General features: G+C 43.6%; 1 protein-coding gene across 1 annotated transcript; it reads right to left on the bottom strand.

Annotated features, from left to right (window-relative positions):
- Positions 1 to 2,955: 2,955 nt before the first annotated feature.
- Positions 2,956 to 7,257, bottom strand: EEF1A1 (eukaryotic translation elongation factor 1 alpha 1). Its single transcript, XM_082249920.1, has 7 exons — positions 7,084 to 7,257; positions 4,924 to 5,103; positions 4,449 to 4,745; positions 4,219 to 4,369; positions 3,881 to 4,137; positions 3,556 to 3,790; positions 2,956 to 3,307 (listed from the first exon to the last, which is right to left on the bottom strand). Exons 1-7 carry the CDS (start codon positions 7,225 to 7,227, stop codon positions 3,183 to 3,185), a joined length of 1,389 nt encoding a protein of 462 aa, XP_082106046.1. The 5' UTR covers positions 7,228 to 7,257; the 3' UTR covers positions 2,956 to 3,182.
- Between the last annotated feature and the right edge of the window lie 17,682 nt (positions 7,258 to 24,939).

Genomic DNA, 24,939 nt, shown 5'->3' on the forward strand with positions numbered 1-24,939 from the left:
TTTTTTTTTTTTTTTTTTTTAAGTCTATACTCTTTCAATACTCTGAGTGCAATCACAGGTAGAGAGCAGGGAAATATGGTATACATTCCTTCATGATAATGAAGTTTCAAAACCATCTTCACTACCAACGCACTTTACATTCATGTATTAATGGTTTGAAAACTAGCTTTGCTTTATTTATAGCCTAACCTTAGTAGCCCACATATGGTACTATGCTATACTCCCTTTCTGTCTGGAATGACTTGTGAGATCTATAAATAAAACTTTACTCAAATGAATCTCTATTTTGAGAACCGCTCAGATAGGTAAGGGAAAATACATGTGCTGATATGGCTAACTGAACTTGTTCTGCCCAGATACATGACCATCCTCTACTAATTCTACAACCTGGATAAGTAACCTTCACACAAAATGTGATGCTACAGGAAGATTAGTGTGAAATGAGCCAAGCCTCCATGGCAACATACCTATGGTAAATAGACAAGTATGACAATATGCAGGGGTTTGGTTATTTAAATGTACATCTGCCACACTGTGCTGTTCTTGGGCTATTGGTGCCCCCAATGTCAAATAGGTGCAATCAGAATCTCAGAGAACATGCTCCCAATGACATTAACACTACACAGCCAATCACAATGCTGCATAAGGAGCACCCTCTCAATCATGTACAGGAAACCATAACTAAGCAATCACAGAATTGCTCTCAGGCTGAATCAAGAGGCTTTTCCAGGACACAGCTGCTCAGAATCAAGGAAACTGGTGCAAGCGACTTCAGTACATATGTCCCGTGTATCACAGAATTCAATATTATCTGTATCCCCTGAAGCTTGGCAGGTTTAACCTAGATGACTATGGCAAGAGTCACACTGTATTCTTGCCCAGGAATGGAGAATTAACAGCTAGTTCCAAGATTTGTGGGATGGGTCAGTAGCAATACCACAAGTATGCAGTCAAAGTTAGACAGAAAAAGCATACACAGTGCTTTCATTTGGCAAGTGGGCTACACTACAACCTGCAGATATGCTCAGCAATCTAACCATGGTAACAATACACCACATTGTTCATAATATAGAAGGCTTCATCTGCTTGCATATTGTGTGCCATTTCAGACAACTGCACTAAATGATAGTTAGTGATTTTCCTTTTCAGCTTAGGGACAGATTTCTCTTTGTACCAATGTGCATTTTCAATTGCTTTAAAAGGCAGTTATGTGACAAAACCCAGTGCCTTTTAAAGGTGGTTTTCAAGAATGTATTTTGGACATTAAAGTGGAATTCCAGGCTTTATAGCCAAGCTTAAAAGGCCCCCATTCCCCTTTGTATACTTCAAATTAACGCCCCTGCAGAAGGAAGATGCTTATTAAAAAGCAGCTCTATCTTTTTTTCCTTCTATTAAATCTTCCATCATTTTAACCTTGGATAGGAAAACATTTTCTTCCTGCCAGTAAATATACTTCCTCCTTGACTGGTAAAAACCCTAGGCTAATGACATCATGCACAGCTTTCCCTCTCATGAGTTTGCCAGCAGAGGAGGGAGGGACTAGTCATAGGAAAGCTGACCTGGATGCGGGCAAAGATAACAGACCTGTGTGAATCTAGTAAGTGATCAGGGAGCAGCTTCAGCTGCCCAGTTGAAATGGCTGCAGCCAGCCATAGTGGAGGGAGGTGTCTGCAACATATTTGGCAAGTACAGTACGCATATTTATATGCAAAATTTGGAGGGAACCTTCAGAATGGCAAATAGGTTTTATCACAAATTATGTGAGCAGACTGCAGTTCCTCTATACTCTTTAAAGTACTCTGGTTATGTGTCTCCCCAATAGGGCACCCTCTCCCCTGAAGCTGGCCACAGGGAGCTGATCATATAACCAGATGGGAGCATAGTGAGAAGTATAACCACCATGCTGCTATATGTGAAGACAGGGATGGGAGCATGTAAGTGGAACCCTACTATAAAAAGCCCCCCCCCCCCCTCCCCATACACGTACGGTCACATTTGATTGTGTCCTTAATCAACTGTCAAACCAGCAAATGGCTGGTGTCATAACTGGCCAGGTGCAGCACCATGGCAGTTGCAGTTCAAATATAGATCAGCCTCTACAAACTCCACAGTATCTAAAAATGGAGAGGGGGGGGGGGGGGGGGGGGGGGGGAGGAAGAGAAGAGTATTATTGAATTTTAAAAACTATCACTTATTTTAATGTTTTAAATATCTATAGCTGCAAAAGGGACCAGCTTTAAGTCCTCTAGCAGGACTTTATTTTCTTACTTAAATTCCACTTTAAAAGCTAGATTTAACCTGGAATTCCATTTAAGGCTGCATACCATTTTCTAGTACATCCAGGCCAGGATGTCAAGCAATCCTTTAACATCTCAAACAAGACCAAAAACAAACCTTAACAGGCCTGAAGTTCACACTAGAAAATAAGAATGCATTGTTTTCTTTGTACAAAAACACCCAGGTTTAGGTAAAATCTCTTTATATTATAATGCAAGTGAGAAATACACAACCGATGAGAGGGAAGGAAACCCCCCCCCCCCACCTTTCAAAGGGAGCATGGAATTTTGCAACAAAAATGTACCTATACTCAATTGTTTTTCAAAGTGAGTTAGAACCCATGTCAGGCTTGCTGTGATGAAGGGCTGCAATATCCCCTTTAACTGTCCCGAGTACAAATTTTTCCTCACAAGTGGAAGAAAAACCAACTCGCTCACATACAGATAAATCTGACAGGAGTTCTAAACCTACTAGCAAAGGTTTTGGTGCTATGGAATACTTCTGCTGCAAGATGAACACACTTTAGTGGTCCTAAAAAAAAGGCTATCTGACCAGATTAACTCCATGCCACAGGGGCAGAGAATAGAGAACTAGATTTTATTTGCAATTACAAGCCACAACAGGTCTCATTAACTTTGTTTAATGGTCTCAAAAAATTTGGTGACAGGTTTTTTGGTCAAGTTGTTCCCACTTAAAAATTACCGATTTAAAAACACTAATAACTTAAAACTGCCACAAACAAATGGTCCACAAAAGATTCCTTTCCTTCTGAAGCTTTTACGATGCATGGTTATCATTAGCCAGTCTTTTACTATTAAACTTAAATGGCCAATTGAGACAAACAGTTCTGAGACCGATCTTCCACCACTGGTTAAGACTGAGGTGGCGCTGGATAGTTGAAATATTCATTTGGTTTTCTGGGCCTTCTGGGCAGACTTTGTGACCTTGCCAGCACCTGCTGCCTTCTTTTCAACAGCCTTGATGACACCAACAGCTACAGTCTGCCTCATGTCACGGACAGCGAAGCGACCTAAGAAAGAAAGGTTTTTGGTTAAATTGCTTGTTTTGAAAGACTTCTAGATCACATGTTCCCCCACTTAATCTAACAAAAAAAGGCCTGAGATTAGAAGGTGTTCCAAAGCCTTTACCTGGGTTTTTTTTGGGGGGGGGGAATACACAAGACCACCCCCTTGAACACAAGACCAGCCCCTTGAACCAAACCATAAAAGAAGCAAGCCATAGGGTTCCAATAGTTGCTATACTGACAAGTTTACTTACCAAGGGGAGGATAGTCAGAGAAGCTCTCCACACACATGGGCTTGCCGGGGATCATGTCAACGATGGCAGCATCACCAGATTTCAGGGACTTGGGATTTTCTTCCAGTTTCTTACCAGAACGACGGTCAATCTTCTCCTTCAGCTCCGCAAACTTGCAGGCAATGTGAGCAGTATGGCAATCCAGCACAGGCGCATAGCCAGCACTGATCTGTCCTGGGTGGTTCAGGATAATTACCTGAATTAAGAAAGGGGAAGGTTTAACATTCTAACACTTACAAATTACCATCTTCTGATCTACCAATAGAACTGTAGCTGTCCTACATACCTGTGCGGTGAACTGACCAGCTTCCAATGGTGGGTCGTTCTTGCTATCACCAGCAACGTTACCACGACGGATATCCTTCACGGAAACGTTCTTTACGTTGAAACCAACGTTGTCACCGGGCAAAGCCTCAGTCAAAGCTTCATGGTGCATTTCCACAGACTTGACTTCAGTTGTTACATTAACTGGAGCAAAGGTAACCACCATACCTGGCTTCAGGATACCAGTTTCAACACGACCAACTGGTACTGTACCAATACCTGTAAAGAACAGAGCAAATTAAATTGGTCTGTCTGTTACACATAAGCACAGAGACAGCTGACCAAGACATGAATACTTACCACCAATCTTGTACACATCCTGCAGAGGCAGACGAAGAGCCTTGTCAGTGGGGCGGCTAGGTGGCAGAATGCTGTCAAGAGCTTCCAGAAGAGTGGTTCCAGCAGCTTTTCCCTCTTTGCGGGAAATGTTCCATCCCTTGAACCATGGCATCTGCACAGGAACAAAATATTAATCAGAGAAGGGTTGCAAGAACACATCTAAAACAAAAACCTATTAAGGGGGAACTTACATTGGAGCTTGGTTCCAGCATGTTGTCACCGTTCCAACCAGAGATGGGCACAAAGGCAACGGTATCTGGGTTGTAACCAATTTTCTTGATGTAAGTGCTGACTTCCTTTACAATTTCCTCATATCTCTTCTGACTGTATGGTGGCTCAGTGGAATCCATTTTGTTTACACCAACGATAAGCTGCTTCACACCCAGAGTGTAGGCCAGAAGAGCATGTTCACGAGTTTGTCCATTCTTTGAGATACCAGCCTCAAATTCACCAACACCGGCAGCAACAATAAGCACGGCGCAGTCAGCCTGTGAAAAGTAAAATTGGCACATGGTAAATATTTATTATTATGCAGGAGCTTAGCAAGACAACACACCATGCATTACATTGTATAATGTTGCACAGAAAAATCACATGCTAGATGAGTGAATGAGCCAATACAAAAACCCATTATAGAAACTATGATGTACAAAAAGGACCATTTACCTGAGAAGTACCAGTGATCATGTTCTTGATGAAGTCTCTGTGGCCAGGGGCATCAATAATGGTAACATAGTACTTGCTGGTCTCAAATTTCCACAGGGAAATGTCGATGGTAATACCTCGTTCACGCTCAGCCTTCAGTTTGTCCAAGACCCAAGCATATTTGAAGGAGCCCTTTCCCATCTGGAGACAAGAGAATCACGATTACTTAACTATAAAGTTTCCTAATTCACAGAATGCTTCAGCACCAACAAGACAGCTACCAGTGTATCTTGGCATAATGTGTGTTACATTTCTCTCAAGTTATCACTTTCACTAGCCACCTAGTTAGGATCAAATTATACAGCTGGCAGTCAGGCCAGACACCAGTATAATCTGTCCACACCAAAGTTTCTTCAATGAAAGTCATGTTCAGGTTTTTATAGTATCCTCTAAGCACACATCTGATCACACATCCCTTCAGAAGTAATGCAAAAAAGAGAACATGCAACCCTTTCTCTGTTTCTTTATACACCACAAGAGCAAATTACCAAGCTGCAATTGGTAGTTATTACTCTTAAAGTGGCTGTAAACCCTCCTTAATAACTTGTACCTAGAGGTACTGTAAATATCTCCTAAACTTGCACCATTTAGGAGATATTTACAATACATACAGCTGAAGACCTCTGCGCATGCGCTCTTAAGGAACAGCCACCCATGCCGTTCCTTCAGACCTATGCCTTGAATGGCATGCACAGGAGTGATGTAATCGTGCCTGCGGCCAATTAAATGGCCGGAGGACGTGAAGCAGAAAGGCCAAACATGTCTGCCGTGTTATCGGTGAGCGGACGGCACTGCGGGGGCTTCATTCTAAAGTATTGAAAAAAAATAACCTGCAAGACAAAGGCATAATGAGCTAGTATGTGATGCATACTAGCTCATTACGCAGGTTGAGGTTTACAACCTCTTAAAAGCGGTAGTAGACTGCTTTTTGTGACATATAATAAAATAAGGCTTACCTGTAAGTACAATTAATATCTCCTAAACCGTGCAGGTTTAGGAGATATTCGCTTCTGCATGCAGCCACTGACGTGAGCAGCGCATGCGCTCTGAAGGTCCAGCAGACCTTCAGCGTTCCTTGCCGGGAAGTGCCGGAAAAGGACTCCCACGCCTCATTGTTCGAAGGTAAGTATTTCATAATGAGCTAGTATGCGATGCATACTAGCTCATTATGCCTTGGTCTTGCAGGGGTTTTTGCAGTATACTACCGCTTTAAAGAACAAAAAAACACTACCAACTGCAAAAATAAAAACACCTTTTCAGTTAACATTACCAGCAATTATGTAAACCTATACAAATACATAGCACAAGTAATTAGCACTTCCACCTAGCAGCACAATGGTCGTGGGGTTTAAATTCCAACCATGACACTACCTGACTGGAGTTTGTCTTCTCCTTGTGTCTGAATGGGTTTCCACTGGGTACTCCTTTCCTCCCAAACTCATGCTGGAAGGTTATAATTAGCTCCTGTCTAAAAACGTGCACTGTGTGTGCATGGAGTTAGGGACCTTACATTGTAAGCTTTTTGGGACAGACTGATGTGAATGTAGAGCACTGCAAAGTTTATGCTTAAAACAAAGTATACTATAGGCTCAGTAGACCAGTGTTAATTTTGTCGACTAAAATAATTCAGATGACTAAAATGGCATTTTAGTCAAGACTATAACTAAATCGAAATTTGCTGCCAAAATTAACACTGGTGCATGCTCAAAGCTTAATACTATAAATAATAACATTAGATTTTTCACTCCAGGACCAGCAGTAGTATATAATGAGTTTGGAAATTGTAGAGAAATGCTTAAATAATGCATTACAAATTACAATTGAACTACACCCATATAGATGACTAAAATGAGTTTTAGTCGACTAAAATGTAGGACGTTTTAGTTGACTAAAATGAAACTAAAAACACTTGCAGAAGACTAAAACGCCATTTTAGTCCCAAGACTAAATTGAAATTTGCTGCCAAAATTAACACTGCAGTAGACAAGACTATCAGGACTAGGATACTTGTGTCCAAGCTAAACAATTAGTCATACAAAAAAAAAAAATCCCTATTCAAGAATTCGAACATCTGATCATACAGACTATATACTACTTTATAACATAAAATGCAAGATTCACCTCAGCAGCTTCCTTCTCGAATTTTTCAATGGTACGCTTGTCGATCCCACCACATTTGTAGATGAGATGTCCAGTTGTTGTGGACTTGCCAGAATCTACGTGTCCAATGACGACGATGTTGATGTGTGTCTTTTCCTTTCCCATTGTGGAGTTTTAGATGTTGGCGATGGACACCTTTATTAAAAAGAAAAAACAAAAAAAAGGAGAAAAAAAAAAAAGCGTATTAATCCTGTGTCTTGGCTGGACAGAGAGCTGAGTCATGGAGAAACAGTGAGGTAGGAAATGATTGATCAGGTTTAGTCATGTGGGCAGGGCACCCAGTGCATTATGCAACAGCAAGCAATCTCCAGAATATATATATATATATATATATATATTCACACACACACACACACACACACACACACCATATACATTCTATACATAATAAGAAGTCCAAGCTGAATGTAAAGTAGTGCGGTGCTGGTAGAGCTCGCACTCCCCACCCATGTGATAGGGCCGCTCTTTTGTCTTCTGACTGGTGACTCATCCGCCTCCATCTTGTGGAAGAGGAAAGGCCGATCAGCCGACTGGGAGCAGAGCGGCCATCTTTACATTGTACACACACAAGCTCCGCTAGAAGCTGCACTGTGACCAAGCAGACAGCCCCCCCAATCATCGGAACAATGAGGAGCTGATTGCTGAGGCCCCGGGGCAGGGGATCATACCATCACATGGTTAGAGGGTGTGACTCCGTCATGACATTGGAGATAACGCACACACCGATCAGTCTCAGCTTACACTGTAATATCTCCTCTAAGACACAGACCGATCGCCTCCCTCAGCTATGCACAGAGCCCACACCCAATCATATAATATAACACAGCACTAACACAAAGCATTAGTAGCAGCCGGCCGAGCAGCTCTATCACAATAAACAGCATGCCACCAACACCCGGCATTAAAATGATGAGAAATACACCCGGTCAGCCATAGAGAAGCCCTCACCACAGCGGACCGGGTGATGTGTATGTCCGGATGGCTCTCCTACCACAGGATGCCGAGCAGATTGCATGTAGGCCGCAACCCGGCACGGCCGCCCATCCCCTTCAACCGCCAAGCCGTATACCCAATACCATCCATAGGCGACAATTACATCCGCATTGAAGGAAGAATATCACTCCGGTGTATTAGTAATCCCAGTACAGTGAAGTCCCATCAGCCATGCCCGGCCCGTTCAAGCCAATAATCCGCTCCATCCACCTACCTTGTAAATTCGCCGCAGACCCGGTGAGGAAGAGAATGAAGTCGGCGGGCGCTGGCTTTTTATAGTTGGCAGGGCGGAGCCAGGCGCTCATGTCGGAATACCCAGCATTCATCAGGAGAAAGAGGAGGGGTGGGGCGCCTCGCCTCCTCCGGTACTGTGTGTTGGGGGAGGGGAGAGCTCTGACTGAGGCCGGGGTTGGGGGACGTGTGACACGTGTGTGGGGGTAGAGTGTTCGGTGCTGGGCCTGGAAAGCCGGGAATTGGCGCCATGCCGGCCGGACTGTGGCCTATGAATGTGAGGCTGCAGGCTATAGAGAACTCGCCAGGCGCGTGTCCTAGAAGCTGGCCGCTCACATTCCATGTGTGTGGGGAACCTGCTCAGCAAAAATGGCTGACCTCAGGCCTTTCACCGGCGGCCTAGAGTGTGCAGAAGAGCCCCGGGCATACAGGAACACTAGCCATGTCTGACTATAGGCCGCACTAAACACATAGGCTACCCTGTCTCACTAACAGCAACACTACTTATCGTTTTCATACAGATAATTCATGTATTTCTAAAGGAAAGGGTCATTTGTCTAAATTGGAGCAGCTGTTCATTGTAACCAATCGGCTTCTATTGTTTTCAGAGTCTAGCTGAACAGAGAAGCTGCTCCTGCTTGGTTTTGATACATTTCTCCTAAAATGTGCTTTAGGCCTTATTCACATGTGTGTACTGAAGCATGTACACGTGTAAGGGTCACGTTTTCCCGCACAGAATGGACAGGTGTTCCTTGCATCCCAATGTGAGCAATCCCATTCATATGTTGGGATACAGAGGCAGAATGGTCACAGCTGCTACTCCCAATCTGACACCTGTGCGAATGCATGCAGGCATACGCTATTGTCCAGTGTATTGGGACGCCTGCCTTTAGCCCTAGGTTCTCACTGAGGCTGTTTTGAAATTGTGCGAGTATAGCTGCCGGCATGATTATAAGCTGTCTATTCAGGCTCGGTTCACATTTGTGCGATGCGGGAACGCTGCGAATATGCAGCGTGATCCCGCATCGCATCCGCACATCTGGCAGTTCACACTGCCATATGCGAAACGCTGGGGGTGTCAATGAAATGTTAACGACACCCCTAGTTTGATCGCGTATTGCAGTGCGATCTGCAAGTTCGCACAGAATCGGATCGCACAAGTGTGAACCACTGTGCGATCCGATTCTGAGGCGGCTCAAAAAATGCCTTGTGCCTGTTTGCTGCGGATGCGCTGCAAATTCAGCCATACAAAGTGTATGGCTGAACTCGCATCCGCACAGGAGATCGCATGTAATGAAGGAGCAGTGCACTCTGCAATAATGTGAACTTGCACTCAGTCCCACTTTGGGGGCGATTTCACAGACATCTGTGCAGGTTAATACCTAGATATCTATTGAAATTAACCCCCGAGGTCAGCAAAAGTAGTACAGAAACTTCTTTTGAGAATCAGTGCGGTGCTGCAAAGTCAGTGTCGCTCTGATTTGCACGGTGCAATTGCTGACCATTGTCAGAAATTGCATCTTAGTCTTATGCTGGCCATACACTATACATCTTAGTCTTATGATGGCCATACACTATAGTCTTATGCTGGCCATACACTATACAAAAAATTGTTCAAAAAACGAACACTCGGCCATGAGAGCAAACAATAGTACCATCATGTAATGACAGATAAATCATTCAATGGACATAAATTAATCTGCTTTTTGGTTCGTTTTTTTACAAATACTGTACCTAATAAAAACAGTTTGGACAAAAAACACATTAACCTTTTAATTCATAGTTCGATCAGCAGAAAATTTCCAAAAGGTGATTTATTTTGGCTCAAAAATGTCACAACTGATTACCAATTTTTGCCCATTAACTGGCCGAAAAACAAATTGTCCAAATGACTGAATTTTTCATATAGCGTATGGCCTGCATACGTCCGTAGGGTTCAGTATTGAGTTGGCCAACCCTTTGCAGCTATACCAGCTACAACTCTTCTGGGAATGCTGTCCGCATGGTTTAGAGCCCATTCACATTGAGGCGACACGACTTCGGGGGCCGACCTGTGAAGTTGCGTGCACCGCGACTTGCAGAGACTTCACATAATGGAAGTCTATGCAAGTCGCTCCGAGGTCGCCCCAAAGTAGTACAGGACCCTTTTTCTAAGTCAGAACGACTTGTGTCGCTCCTATTAGAACAGGTCCTGTACTACTCAATGGACAGCGATATACCGCGACTTGTCAGGCTGACAAGTCGCGCTAATGTGAATGGGCTCTAAAGAGTGTGTCTCTGAGAATGTTTGACAATTCTTCCAAAAGTGCATTTGTGAGGTCTGATGTTGGAGAAAAGGCCTGGCTCACAGTCTGCACTCTTAATTCATCACAAAGATATTCTATTGGGTTGCGATCAGGACTCTGTGCAGGCCAATCAAGTTCCTGCACCCCAAACTCCCTCATCCATGTCTTTATGGACCTTGCTTTGTGCACTGGTCCAAATCATTTGGGTGGAGGGGGGGTTGGAACAGTTGTCAGATTGTTGTTGCTGTCTGTGGCATCTTTATGGAGATTCACACTCTCTGTACTGGTTACTATTCTCAACAAAAGCTACAATTTCAACTTTGGGTTGAGGGGAAATCTTCCAGTGAGGACACTAATTCTGGTGAAAGCAAGCGATGCCTTCACTTTGAAGGTATTTCCTCTCACTTCCTGTTTTGCCTATGGGACAGGAAGTGAAGAGAAACCTCTCCAATGGAACACAGATGGCAAAAAAAAAAAAAAGCTGACCGGTTATTAACCCTCCAAAAAACCCAACTTTGTGTCTTTTTAACTATCCCATACTCTTTACAAAATTGGGGGGGGGGGGGGGGGGTTGTTTTGTCTTTCAATATACCGTCATACCATACAACTCTCATCTTGCCATAGGGATAGTAGCCCTAGCTTGCTGTCATGCTGGGGGTTTAATGCCAGCCTTAGAATGAACCCTTAGACAGTTTTGAAATGTGCAAATATAGTTTTGAAAGCATGTCAGTGATTGTGTCACAGCTTGGGATTTCTGTTGCTTGTTTGTGTGCAGACAGATATGGCTGAAGGCTAGAGAAAGCTCAGGGCTTAGAGCTTTGTTTCAGTTTTTGATTTTGTTCAGCTGGCCGCTCACTTTTCATTGTCTTACGTGTTAAAACGGAGTTCCACCCTAAAAACTCTTTGCACGTTCGCTAGCTTCAATGAACCTGAAAAAGAATTGGATAATTAAACATTTTTTTGTTTCACTTACCTTGTTTTTAATGAAAATATACTTACCTTCCTGCCTCTTCCTCCCTCATACTCCTGAAAGTTTCCTTTGCCAATTCCATATTGGCTCTAGAAAGCAGTGTACTAACCAGCAGAAAACCGAAGGATCGTTCTGAATATGGATATTGTCGTCTGATTTTCTAATAGTGTGTACTAGACTTTATACTTTTCTTCAGCCCCGATCCAGCACTTTTCATTCTATGGCCCAGCTCCAAAGCACACAGCCTTTTTTCAGAAAATGTCCGCTTTGTACTGCATATGGGTGCTGCAGCTTTAGGCCCCTTTCACACTAGCGGACCGTTCAGATCCGCCTGTCAGTTTTTCAGTCGGATCTGAACAGATGCCCCATGCACCTCTATGGTGCATCGGATGTCAGCAGAGACATGGTCCGTCAAATCTGGACAGATGTAAACCCTATTTTCCATCCGTCCAGCGGATCGGATGAGAACAGTCAGGCGGTCCGTTCTCATCCGATTCCCCCATCGAGAACAGCGGGGACCTGACAGTCTCGGCACACAGCGCGGAGGCAGAGCTGCCATCCGCCTGCTCAGCGGGGGATTGGTGGATCGATCCCCTGCTGAGAAAAACAGAGTCCGCCGACGGACTCCCATGTGTGAAAGGGGCCTAAATCATTCTTATCTGAGACCACTATAGGCCACCTTGGGTATGGCTGTCCTATAAAAATTAATAGGGCTGCAGCATACGTGCGGTACAGAACAGAAATTTTTTAGGAGAGAGGGTGCGAACAAGGCTGGACAGTTAAAGCAGGAACTCTGCCCAAAATGAATTACATTTTTTGGGGAGACAGCAGGTACGTAGTTTTGATAGGTATCTGCTCTCCACTTTTGCTCATATCACCGTCCTAGGGGACTTTTAGTCTTGGCTTTTAGCCTTGGTTCACATACTGTATATGCAGTGCGTAAAACTCAGCGAATCCTGTGTGTTTCCCTGCACCACATTAAAATCGCACCACGCTCATGCGATCTGCTGTGGGTGTCCATTTTAAATTAACAACACCCCAAAACAGTTCACAAAAGGCAATGAGGTTGACAAAATCGAGTCTTATGGGTGTGAACACGCATATGATCTGGTGTTGCAAAAAAAGACGCCTGCACCTTTTTCATGCAGTGCAATGCAATTTGAGCCTATAAAAAAATGAATGGGCTCGAACAGCATTGCAAAGAATCGTGTGTCATTTGAACAAGAATTCCTCTCCGAATCGCATCTGGTTTCCAGCACCATTCCTGTATGAGCCCAGGTTTAATGTTTTGTTCTTAGGGTGACGATTCTCCTTGAGATTGCTGGATGACTTTGAGATTCACATGTGATTTTAGAAAATAATGTAGAAGTACATACTGATCTATAGCTAGTCAAAGCATCATAGACCTGACATGGCAGTCCACATACTGTATATAGACAATGTCTGGTCTATAGCAGACTCCTGATCTGTTTGTTGGGGTCAGGGGGGATAGTTGATCAAGCAGGTTAAAAAAAAAAATGTTTCTCTCATATGCTTTGTGAAGCTAGCAGCATCTATTAGTACAGCTCACCTTCTAACCTTTCCATGGTCATATACAAGTTCATGTTTGGAAAAATGCTGGCAGGCACATATGCAGAGGTGATCAGACCATGCCTACATGTTTAACCACCCCTTTTGTCTCCGGACTCACTAGCCATGGGCTATAAATATGCAGCGGTGACTTATTTGTACATAATTGAGGACACCTATTATCACAGCACTGTTAAGAAAGTCAATTCCTTTGTTTAGTGTTCATTTCAGTCAAATATACACTGCCCAGAGCCTTTTAGAAATGCCTTTCTTTGAGACATTATCAGGCATGTTTTACCAGTCCCGATTTTATTGACATTCCAAACTAGTGTTGAAGGTTTGGATGTGCGCATAAGCAGAATTGTTAAGAGAGTTCACAGACAATAGGGGTAAACATTGCACAAGGTGTTGCATATCTCAGCACAACTGGAATACCCTTTGTTTAGTCAGATCCCTGCAGACACAAATGGCGTCCCCCTGTCATTGTATTGCATTTGTCATAAATACCTGTATTCAGATCTTTTGCATGTAAAAACATTACATTGTATGAAAGGGGGACATTTAACTACAAATGGCAGTTGCTTATATTAAAACGCAGGGCTTTTTTTCTAAGAAAAAAGGTGCAGGAACTCAGCTACGACCCTGTATTTACAAGTGATAACGATGAGCAGGGAGCAGAGGGCCAAAGGTGGTGGAACCAAGTTTCAGCTGAAAAAAAGCCCTGTTAAAACTTATATTACATGCCCTGCTGATTTTTCTTATGTTCTGCTAAAACTGACATGATTGGTTGATAATTGGAATTTCTATGGAAAATGCAGTAGTTTGTAGTAGTTTTATAGGCCATGCTGGATTATATTTATCACATACCCTGCTGTGCCTTGGGTTTCACTGTCACAAGAATTTTGTATCTGGTTAGCCTAAAGCAAAATTAACCAAAAATGTAATATATTGCAGCTTATCAATCCTTAGATGTGGTGCCCACTTTAGTTTTCTTTCCCTCTGTTTTTCCTTGGTGATCTGACCAGTCTCTCACCTCCTGTATTAGAGTGCCCACATTCTGGATGGACGGACAGCAGCATTGTGAGCCTGGGAGGAGGGAAGTGTTCAATGTACTAGAAGATTTAGATAAACTAAGGCCCCTTTCACACATGGAGTCCGTTCAGATCCGCCTGTCATTTTTTTTTGGCGGATCTGAATGGACGCCCCATGCATCCCTATGGGTCATCGGATGTCAGCGGAGACATGTCCGCTGACATCCGATCTGATCCGTCAAAACCGGACGGATGAAAACCCTATTTGTCTGGCGGATCGGATGGGAATGGACAGATGGTCTGTTCCTATCCGATTCCCCCATAGAGATGAATGGGGACCTGACAGCTGTGTCTCCGCACACAGCGCGGAGACACAGCTGTCATCCGCCTGCTCAGCAAGGGATCGGCGGATCGATCCCCCGCTGAGAAAAACGGAGTCCGTCTCCGTGCGTGAAAGAGCCCCTAACAAATTGCAGCTTAACTCCAGCTTACAGTGCAGTTGCACAAGCAGTTACAGCAACCGTTTTTTCTTTTGGTATAAAGGTTTTGCATAAATAAAAGCTGATCATTGTTAGTAGTGATCGACCAATATAGTTTTTTTAATGTCAATACTGATATTTTGGTCATCAGATATCGGTATCGGCTGATATTTTCGGGCATGTACATTTTTTTTTCCGGGTACTCCTTGTGTAGGCATCTGGGGGTCTAAAAGACCCCAAACCCCTCCTTGCCACTGAAAAGCATTCAAAAAGCCAAGTTTGGCTGTTTTGAATGCTGTCAGTTTTTTTTAATGTGGCGCAGTGTACCCGGAAGTGATGTCATGACATCACTTCCTGGTTTTTTACATGGAGACCTGATCAGAGCCGAGTGCGGCTTTGATCGGGTCTTCGGGCGGCCCTGCGGATAGGATGCCCGTGTCTTCCGGTGGGTCAGGAGACCCGGGCGAGCTGCGGGAGGGGGGACTTCCCCTCCCACTCCTTGTAATGACAGCAGAGCAGCTTCTCAGCCGCATCGGTTATAATTAAAAGACAGCCGACCGTCGGCTATGGACGCTGGTACTGGGGTGATGCCTCTAGCTGCAGGCATCACCCCGGTACAGCACTTTCTGAAATATCGGCAATATCGGTAACCTCAGGGGCCGATTCCGATATATTGGGGAAAGTACATATCGGCCCCCGATATATCGGTGGTGCGGATAATCAGTCGATCCCTAATTGTAAGCACCCCTGTCAGTGGTAAATGGCTTGTCTTAACGCACTAACTGATCACAAAGTACAAATAAGGAAAAGATGCCTAAAAAAAGAAAACGAATACAGCCATCACATCAAAGAAATGGTAAGGGGCAATATAACAAATGTTTGCTTTTGGTTTTAACTCCTTGGTGCTGGACCTTTAGGGGGTTTGCTATGCCGGGATGCAGGGCGGGGCTTTTGGCCACATAACTGCCGTGATTGGGTGTCGCAGCGGTCACATGATCGGAAAAGTCCCGATCAATTTTCCGTGAGCCGCTGGTCACTGTGCCAAGAGCAGGCAAGGCATGTACTCTCAGCACAGCACTGTCGGCGCCACTACACGCAAATATGCAGCCGCTCCGCGGCTGAGAGGCCGCATATTTGCGTGCGCGTGGGGGCCAAGAGGTTAAAAGATAAGTTCACCGTTGAGGATCATATAACATGTTCCCGCTCCTGCAACAGCTCCCTGATCCCCCTTCTAATTGTGACAGTGGGCCAGGGATCTTCTCCCCACACCCACTGTCACAATTTGGAAACAAACATAGCTTTGTGGAGCTCCACCTGTACGGCTTCATCATTCATGCATAGTTCTGTGAATGAATGAACTTGTAGTAGCAATAGGCTTTGCAGCTGACGGCTTGTAGTTCTCAATGAACTACCAGGGTGCTGGTGAGTGCTCTAGGTAGTACATTGATTCTTACTGTCATTTAGTAACTGCCTGCCTATACGTGGTAGTAGCAGACCGTTACACTGACAGTCTGCAGGAGCCTGAGATTGCGCCCGCGATCTGCTGATTGTAGGCGCAATGCTGTACAGGCTCCTAAAAATAAATAAGGCCCCTTTCACACTTAAGCGACCTAAAAGTCGTGGGATTTTGCCGCGATTTTGACTGGACTTGAACCTATGCCTATGTCTGTGGACCTCAAAACTCAAAAAAAAGTATGAAAATTCTGGTAGGACGAAGGCTTTTTTTGTTGTTGTTTGTATCTGATCATATGGAGTCTTTCATTTCTGATGTTTTTTGTTCCATTTACCGTATGAGAAAATTTTTGGAGCTTGTTCCTTCAGAAATTTTTGTTGGGGAGGTTGCAATTGGCTGTCGAAAGTTGTGTACACACTGAGAAAATCATAGGAAAGTTCCCTGGATGAAAATGTTCGCCCAATTTTATTATAGTGTGTACAAGCCTTTAATATTGCTTTAAAGCACAGCTATGCCTTTCTTATTCTGGAGAAAGTAAAAGGATCCCTGGGTAGAAGCACAATTTGCTGCTTTTACTTACCATCTTCTCCCTCCACCATTTGCCCACCAGAGCCCCTCAAAATAGTAGTGTGTTCTGGTCCAGCTCTGGGCACATTTTTAATAATCCACCCCATATACCAGCATTCATACCTGGCAATTGGCCTATCAGGCACCCAGCGTTGTATTGCGGCAGGCAGGAAAGAGTCGCTTGCTCCCCCTTACATGGAATTACTAGGCAGAAGTTGAGTAAAAGGAAGTACAGTAACAGGGACGGTTAGTACAAGTTCCAGAGGGTATCTGATTAAAAACACCTATTATGTGAGAAATAAAAGTCTGCCATTTAGACCTACTGCAAATGATGGTTGCCTGGTTGTGTCTGGTATCAGTACATTCTGAATTACAGACCAAGAAGCAAGAGAGAGCTTTGTAATTAAAACATATTTGTATGTGGTTCTTAGATTTATTTGCTCTAATAAATGTTAAAGATCTTTACAACGTCTTGGAAATGTAGTTTACCCACAAGGCCCAGGTCTGCTGCAGAATGACATTTCTATCTAGACCAAGAAGAGTCAGGCTGCCTGACCTCATTGTGTATGATTAGTTTAATGGTTGTATACTGCATCTAAACTTATTTATTGCTTTGGGAGGATTGTTTGAAAGTATAAGGCCAGCAGGTTTTTCTAGTATTCTAGCTTCAGTTTCAGCTTGCCAAGCTTAGCAGTGTAGACTTTTTTTTTTTAAAACACGTTCTGCTTGGCGCGATATCAGATATTCTCCCTTTTTCCATAGACAAGTCACATTTGGTAGGGCATAGGCAACTAGGTTTACCAAGGCAAATTGTGTTATTGGTTATCCGCAAAAAAATGAATCCTTAAAAAATGTATTAATTTAGGTTGTGGGCCAGCTCTAAAGAGCTTACATAATGCACCCCATAAGACAGCATTCAGAACTAGCAATATAGTTGTGCTCATAAGTTTACATACCCTGGCAGAATTTATGATTTCTTGGCAATTTTTCTGAGAATATGAATGATAACACAAAAACTTTTCTTTCACTCATGGTTAGTGTTTGGCTGAAGCCATTTATTATCAATCAACTGTGTTTTACTCTTTAAAAATCATTATGACAATAAAAACTACCCAAATTACCCTGATCAAAAGTTGACATACCCTGGTGATTTTGGCCTGATAACATGCACACAAGTTGACACAAAGGGGTTTGAAATGACTACTAAAAGGTAACCATCCTCAACTGTGATCTGTTTGCTTGTAATTAGTGTGTATGTATAAAAGGTAAATGAGTTTCTGGACCTCCTGACAGACCCTTGCATCTTTCATCCAGTGCTGCACTGATGTTTCTGAGTCATGGGGAAAGCAAAAGGATTGTGAAAGGATCTGCGGGGAAAAGGTAGTTGAACTGTATAAAACAGGAAAGGGATATAAAAAGATATCAAAGGAATTGAGAATGCCAATCAGCAGTTTCAAACTCTAATCAAGAAGTGGAAAATGAGGGGTTCTGTTGAAACCAAACCACGGTCAGGTAGACCAACTAAAGTTTCAGCCACAACTGCCAGGAAAATAGTTCGGGATGCAAAGAAAAACCCACAAATAACTTCAGGTGAAATACAGGACTCTCTGAAAACATGTGGTGTGGCTGTTTCAGGATGCACAATAAGGAGGCACTTGAAGAAAGATGGGCTGCATGGTCGAGTTTGCCAGAAGAAATCCATTACTATGCAAATGTCACAAAGTATCCCACTTACAATATGCCAAACAGCACAGGGACAAGCCTCAAACCTTCTGGCATGAAGTCATTTGGAGTGATGAGACCAAAATGTAGCTTTTTGGCCACAACCATAAACTCTGCATTTGTAGAGGAGTCAACAAGGCCTATGATAAAAGGTACACCATTCCTACTGTGAAACACGGAGGTGGATCCCTGATGTTTTGGGGATGTGTGAGCTACAAAGGCACAAGAAATTTGGCCAGAATTGATGGCAAGATGAATGCAGTATGTCAAAAAATACTGGAGGAAAATTTACATTCATCAGCCCGGAAGCTGCGCATGGGGCGTACTTGGACATTCCAACATGACAATGATCCTAAACACAAGGCCAAGTCGATCTGTCATTGGCTACAGCAGAATAAAGTGAAGGTTCTAGAGTGGCCATCTCAGTCTCCTGACCTCAATATCATTGAGCCACTCTGGGGAGATCTCAAACTCGCAGTTCATGCAAGACAGCCCAAGAATTTAAAGGAACTAGAGGCTTTTTGCCAGGAAGAATGGGCAGCTTTACCATCTGAGAAGATAAAGAGCCTCCTCCACAAATACCACAAAAAACGTCAAGCTGTCATTGATGCTAAAGGGGGCAATAGACGGTATTAAGAACTGGGGTGTGTAATTTTTTGGTCAGGGTCATTTGGGTAGTTTCTGTTGTCATTATGATTTAAAAAGAATAAACACAGTCGATTTGATAATAAATGGCTTCAGCCAAACACTAACCATGAGTGAAAGAAAAGTTTTTATGTTTATCATTCATATTCTCTGAAAAATGGCCAAGAAATCATAAATTCTGCCAGGGTATGTAAACTTAAGAGCACAACTATATATGTGGATACAAGTTGGGGCGCATAACTAACAATAATGAACAACAGAAGTTGAACGATCGACTTCTGTAGAATGGCCTTATTGGAAAGTTTTGCTTCATCAGCAGCTGCAGTAAAATAGTTAAAAATAAATAAATAGATATAGCTGTTTATTTCCATATATCACCAAAAAATAAAAATTCCTCCTGAAAAAATTCTCCTACCCCTGATGTTGATGGCGATACCACATGTGTACATTCTTTTTTTTTTTTTGTGCCTGTAATAGGACCAATAAACAATTGTGCTTGTTTTGCTTTTTTTATCCTACCTAATCTAAACATGCTGATGCGCTCATATGTGAACAGATGCCATTGAAATGAAAGGGATTTTGCTTGTTGGGGGTTTTGAGTAGGGATTGCCTGATATATCAGGGGGCTGATATGCACTTTGCCCGATATATCGGAATTGGCCCCTGAGGTTAACCAATATTGCTGATATTTCGGGAAATCGGGAAAGTGCATGTACCGGAGTGATGCCTGCAGCTAGAGGCATCACCCCGGTACCGGCGTCCATAGCCAACGGTCGGCTGTCTTGTAATGACAACCGGTGCGGCTGAGAAGCCGCTCGGCTGTCATTACAAGGAGCGGGAGGGGACGTTCCCCCCCCCCCCCCGCCGCCTTCCGGGGGTACTGGAGACCCGGGCAATCAGCCTGCACGGCTGCCGAAGAGAAGACCCGATCAAAGCCGCATTCGGCTCTGTTGGGGTCTCCATGTAAAAACCCGGAGATGATGTCATGACATCACTTCCGGGTACTCAAAAAAATTCAAAAAAATTACAGCTATCAAAACAGCCAAACTTGGCGTTTTGAATGCTTTTAAGTGCATTTTTTTTTAATGTACGAAAATATTGTCCGATACCGATATGCGATGACCAAAATATTGGTATCACTAGTTTTGAGACTTCAAAGATGAGCGTTTTTAGGAGCTAAAAAACACTCAGGTGTGAACAGGGCCTAAATGAAAATACAATTTTAAACCTACCTAAAACACCCTGTCTTCTGACCCTTGACACTATCCTAGATCAAGCCCTGATGTAGCTATTTTATCTTTATTTTTTTTGTTTTTGTTTGTTGTTTCGCTAGGAGAAAAAGGAAAAAAATCAAAAGGAAAAAAAAATAAATCAAATGTTTGGAATACAGTATGTGACTGAGAGAATTTCTCTACATCCTGTCCGTTAGATGAAGCTTCCACTTGATTTTGAACAGCGGCTTTTATGTGTTTAGGTCAGTTGTCAGTTGCAGTGACATATTCTCATTTGTGATCTGTTATGTCTAAGTGTCGGTTCACACTATTTCGATCTGACTTCGGGGGGCGACGTGTGAAGTCATGTGCACCGCGACTTCGGCACGACTTGCACGGACTTCATAAAATTAATGTCTATGCAAGTCGCTCCAGGTAGCTCCAAAGTAGTACAGGACCCTTTTTCTAAGTCGGAGCGACTTGTGTCGCTCCTATTAGAACCATTCCTGTACCACACAATGGACCGCGACGGTGCACGACTTGTCAGGCTGACCAAGTCGCCTGACAAGTCGTACTAGTGTGAACCGGCACTAAGGGTACTACTCCTTATATATGGGATGGACCCAAACACTTCTAATTTTAGGTTTTCATAGTTTAACTACTTATTCTGTAATTATATAGACTTATTCTGCACTTGAACAGTCTGTGATAGGCCTCTCATTTCATTTGTTTTCAGAAATGTAATAACTTGCCAACTGTTTTGCAGAGATCTTGTCTTATTCATTCTTTTGGCAGAGTTTGTATGACATATACTGTAGATGCATATCTTTTGTCAGCATTGATGTTACTTTATGCCCATTTCAATACTAATATCTCTTTTGGATTAGAAAAAAAGAGCATCTGTATACTTTAGTTAATAATCCGCTGGGATGGAACTGTGATCTGTAAACCTGGACCAGAAATATGTCACATGGCCTATAGCCATTGGAGGGAACCTATTAGGATCATCCTGGCCTATGTTGTGCTGTTTGATTTTTTTTTTTTATGAATTAAAGTTAAAAGAAATGAGAAATCAAAAAATCACAAGCACTTTGGCGTCAATATTTCTTGCCTAAGGGCACCTTTTTAGATGTGAGAATACACTTTCAAGAAGAATGTTCCCAACCAGTTGTCATTCTGTCTCCAGAATTCACCCTCTCTTTGTTACTTTGCCATGCTGTTTGCATGCATGAGCTAAACAGGAAATGGTCATGTTCATGCCCCAAGGTTGATGTAAGGACTTTCTCTCCTCCCCACATAAAAACACTAGGACTGGCTGCATTGTGGGAGGAAGCAGAGACTAGCAAGCTCTGTTCATACCCAAATGCATGAGTCAGGAAAATCTCTCTTCTATTGTGCTGTGGGGGTTGGGGGGTGCACAGCTGTGGGGTGAGCATCTCCTGACTCTATATTACATTGGCTGTCTCCTGCACTGCGCATGGTTCAGGGGAGGACTGGCAGCCTTAGGCCTAGGGGGCAAGTCCAAGTGGCCCATTGAATCAGCTCACCATCCATGCCCACCTAGTTTTATAACAGATATTGATGTTATGAAGCAAGACAAACATGATGCAACTTGGTAACATAATTTAATGTTAACCACTTCTGGACCGGAAGGATTTGCCCCCTTAATGACCTGGCCGTTTTTTGCGATTCGGCACTGCGTATTTAACGGACAATTGCGCGGACGTGCGACGCTGTACCTAAATAAAATTGATGTCCTTTTTTCCCCACAAATAGAGCTTTCTTTTGGTGGTATTTGATCACCTCTGTGATTTTTATTTTTTGCGCTATAAACAAAAAAATGGTGACCATTCTGAAAAAAAAAAACAATATTTTTTGCTTTCTGCTCTATAACATTTAACATTTTTTTTCTGCTACATATTTTTAGTAAAAAAAAAATCGCAATAAGCATATTTTGATTGGTTTGCGCAAAAGTTATCGCGCCTACTAACTACGGGAAAGATTTGTCATTTTATATATATATATTTTTTTGTTTTCTAGTAATGGCGGCAATCTGCGATTTTTAGCGGGACTGCGTCATTGCGGCGGACAGACCAGACCCCTAACTGACATTTTTGACACTTTTGGGGGGGACAAGGGACATTACTACAGTAATCAGTGCTAAAAATGTGCACTGTTACTGTAATAATGACATTGGCAGGGAAGGGGTTAACACAGTGGGTGATCAAGGGGTTAAATGTAAGCCTAGGGGAGTGTTTTTAACTGTATGGGGGTTGGGCTTTAGAAATGATCAGAGACCTGTGATCCTATATAGAAGGATCACAGGCGCTCTGTGATCATTCCAGAGAGAAGAACGGTCAGCTGTGTTTACAACAGGTGACCGTTCTTCTCTCTCAGCGGGGAACGATCGCGGGTGCCTGGCGGCAATGGGAGCCACCAGCCCCTTGCATCAGAGTCCCCACTGCCGAGTGTGGGCAGGAGCGCTCCGCTGGCAGTGCGCACTCGCCCTCTAGCTGCAGGAGCACGTCTGACGTAGAGCTACGTCCGTTCGCGCAGGAGGGGCTGCCTGCCACAGTAAATCTGCGGCTGGTGGTCGTTAATTTAATAGCAACAAAGGAGGTTTAACAAAAAGACATTACGCCAGACGGGGCCTAGGAAGCTCCTGTTGGGCGTAGATTACTCTGCCTGACAGGGAAGTGACTGTGTTAGTATTGTGTCGGCCGGTTGCAGGAGCGTACTCTGCACACTCATACCGCTCCCCTGCAGCTCTGCAAATATGACATTGTGTAGCAGTGACCGGCAGCTGTATACAGTGTCTGGCCCCTACATTAATCCAGCCCTGAGTGCGGCCTTTTTACCAGATATCAGAGCAGCCCAAGGGGCGATTGCCACCCTGCCCCTCTTCCCAGTCCTCTCCTGGCATTGTTTGGCATTGACCAACAGGTGTTAACACATAGGAATGGCTGCAGCCATTGCCCTTTCTGTACCTTGTATCAGCCCGGCTACTGCATGTGTGGATGTGCAAGTTTCATCCACCATGACCTGGGAGGTGCATGTTTGCCTTTAGGTGCCAGAGGACCTTGTAATGGCATTGTCCTAAAGTACTGGGCATTTATTTTCTGTCAGATGTACAGAGTGACAGGGGACTCGCGGAGTGAAGTAAAGTTTAGAATTGCTAAGCATTAGGGTGAATCTTTTGCTTTGCTGTACATAGGCATATCCGATTCAATTTCAGGACTATATAATAAAAGAAAAAAAACAAAAAAAAACGTAAGCACTCACATTTGCCACAAACCATCGGTTTCATTCAAGGTATATCGGTGCCGAAACTTCCCATTTTTTGAGGCAATTCTTGTGTCCGCCCCCTACCTATCTCAGAGCACTATTTGTTAATTCCACCTCCCACCCACCTCTCAGTACTGCCCCTTTTAGAGAATACAGAGGAAAATATAATTTTGTGGTGCTAAGTACATTTTGTGAAATTTGTTAAAGATAACAAGAAAAATAGATCTCATGCAGCTAGCAGCAATAGACCCTCTCCAGCAACAATAGATTACCCCCAGGAACAATGGACCACTGCAAAAAATACCACCCCAGCATCAGTTCCACCTTGAGTGGAAACAGTTCTCCCAGCAGCAAGAATCGACAGACCCCTCCCTCAACAGCAGATCCCTTCCAGCAACATAAGCACCCTGCCTTATCAAACAGCAACAATAGACCCACCCCAGCAAAAATAGATCACCATGCAAAAAGATCCCCTCCAGCAACAATAGATCACCCAGCAGCCAGCATCAATAGACCATCCAGCACCCCTTGTCTTTACATACAACACAATCAGTACTGGAGGCAGGGCCAGTGCTACCTGTAAGGCGACCTAGGCAGCTGCCTAGGGTGCAACTTAGCAGGGGGCGCCAGCATCCTGCACCCGGCCAGTGTGGCACTCCTCATGCTGTGTGCCACCTGAGCGCTACAGCAAGCCTCAGGCAGCACAGCACTGCTGTATGGAGGGTGGCTGCAGAGAGTTGTGACAAGACCACAAGTTGTGGAGTAGCATACCATGAGTCCCAACAGTCCCAAGCTAGCGGGGCATACAGCCGCAATGAGAGCGTGTGTGAGTCCATGAGTGGAGCTGTCAAATTGAAACTCTGATGTTGGAAAGAGCGGGGCCGATATGCGGGGCTCCACCCCTTTGTTCCGTTTATAGAGAAAACAGCCAGCGTTTACACATTGGAGGGCAGGGAAGAAGGTGGGACCAACTACTGCATGTACACTAGTGATCGCCTGATATCTGTTTATTCATTGCCGATACTGATATATTGCCGATCGCATATCGGTATTGGCCGATATTTTCACACATTTAAAATTTTGCAAAAAAAACTGTTAATAAACATGTTATTCATTATTTAATAATATTTGTAACATTCTTCACACCTTAACTGCATGAAAACTGATAGGAAAAGTGCACTTGCAGGGACATCAGTTTCACATCATCTGATTGTGCATTAATGGGTAAATAAACTGCTGCGGCACTGCAATAAATCACTACTGCAGTGCAGTCCGTGCAAAACTGCTAGAAAAAAAGCTAGACAAGAAAACAGCTAGACAACAGCTACACAGTGGATTGGACTGGATTCAGTGGACTACCTCTGCAGTAGGGCACT

This window comes from Pelophylax lessonae (genome assembly GCF_965119305.1).
Source record: "Pelophylax lessonae genome assembly, chromosome: 3".
In the NCBI taxonomy this organism is placed as follows: domain Eukaryota; kingdom Metazoa; phylum Chordata; class Amphibia; order Anura; family Ranidae; genus Pelophylax; species Pelophylax lessonae.

Bases quoted from the DNA above. Each gene is read 5' to 3' on its own strand.
- EEF1A1 (XM_082249920.1), bottom strand. From the start codon at position 7,227: ATGGGAAAGGAAAAGACACACATCAACATCGTCGTCATTGGACACGTA. The intron at 4,370-4,448 runs GTAAGTTCCCCC...GTTCCTGTGCAG, and splicing joins TGCTGGAACCAAGCTCCAAT to ATGCCATGGTTCAAGGGATG. The intron at 3,308-3,555 runs GTAAGTAAACTT...TTTCTTTCTTAG, and splicing joins CTCTGACTATCCTCCCCTTG to GTCGCTTCGCTGTCCGTGAC.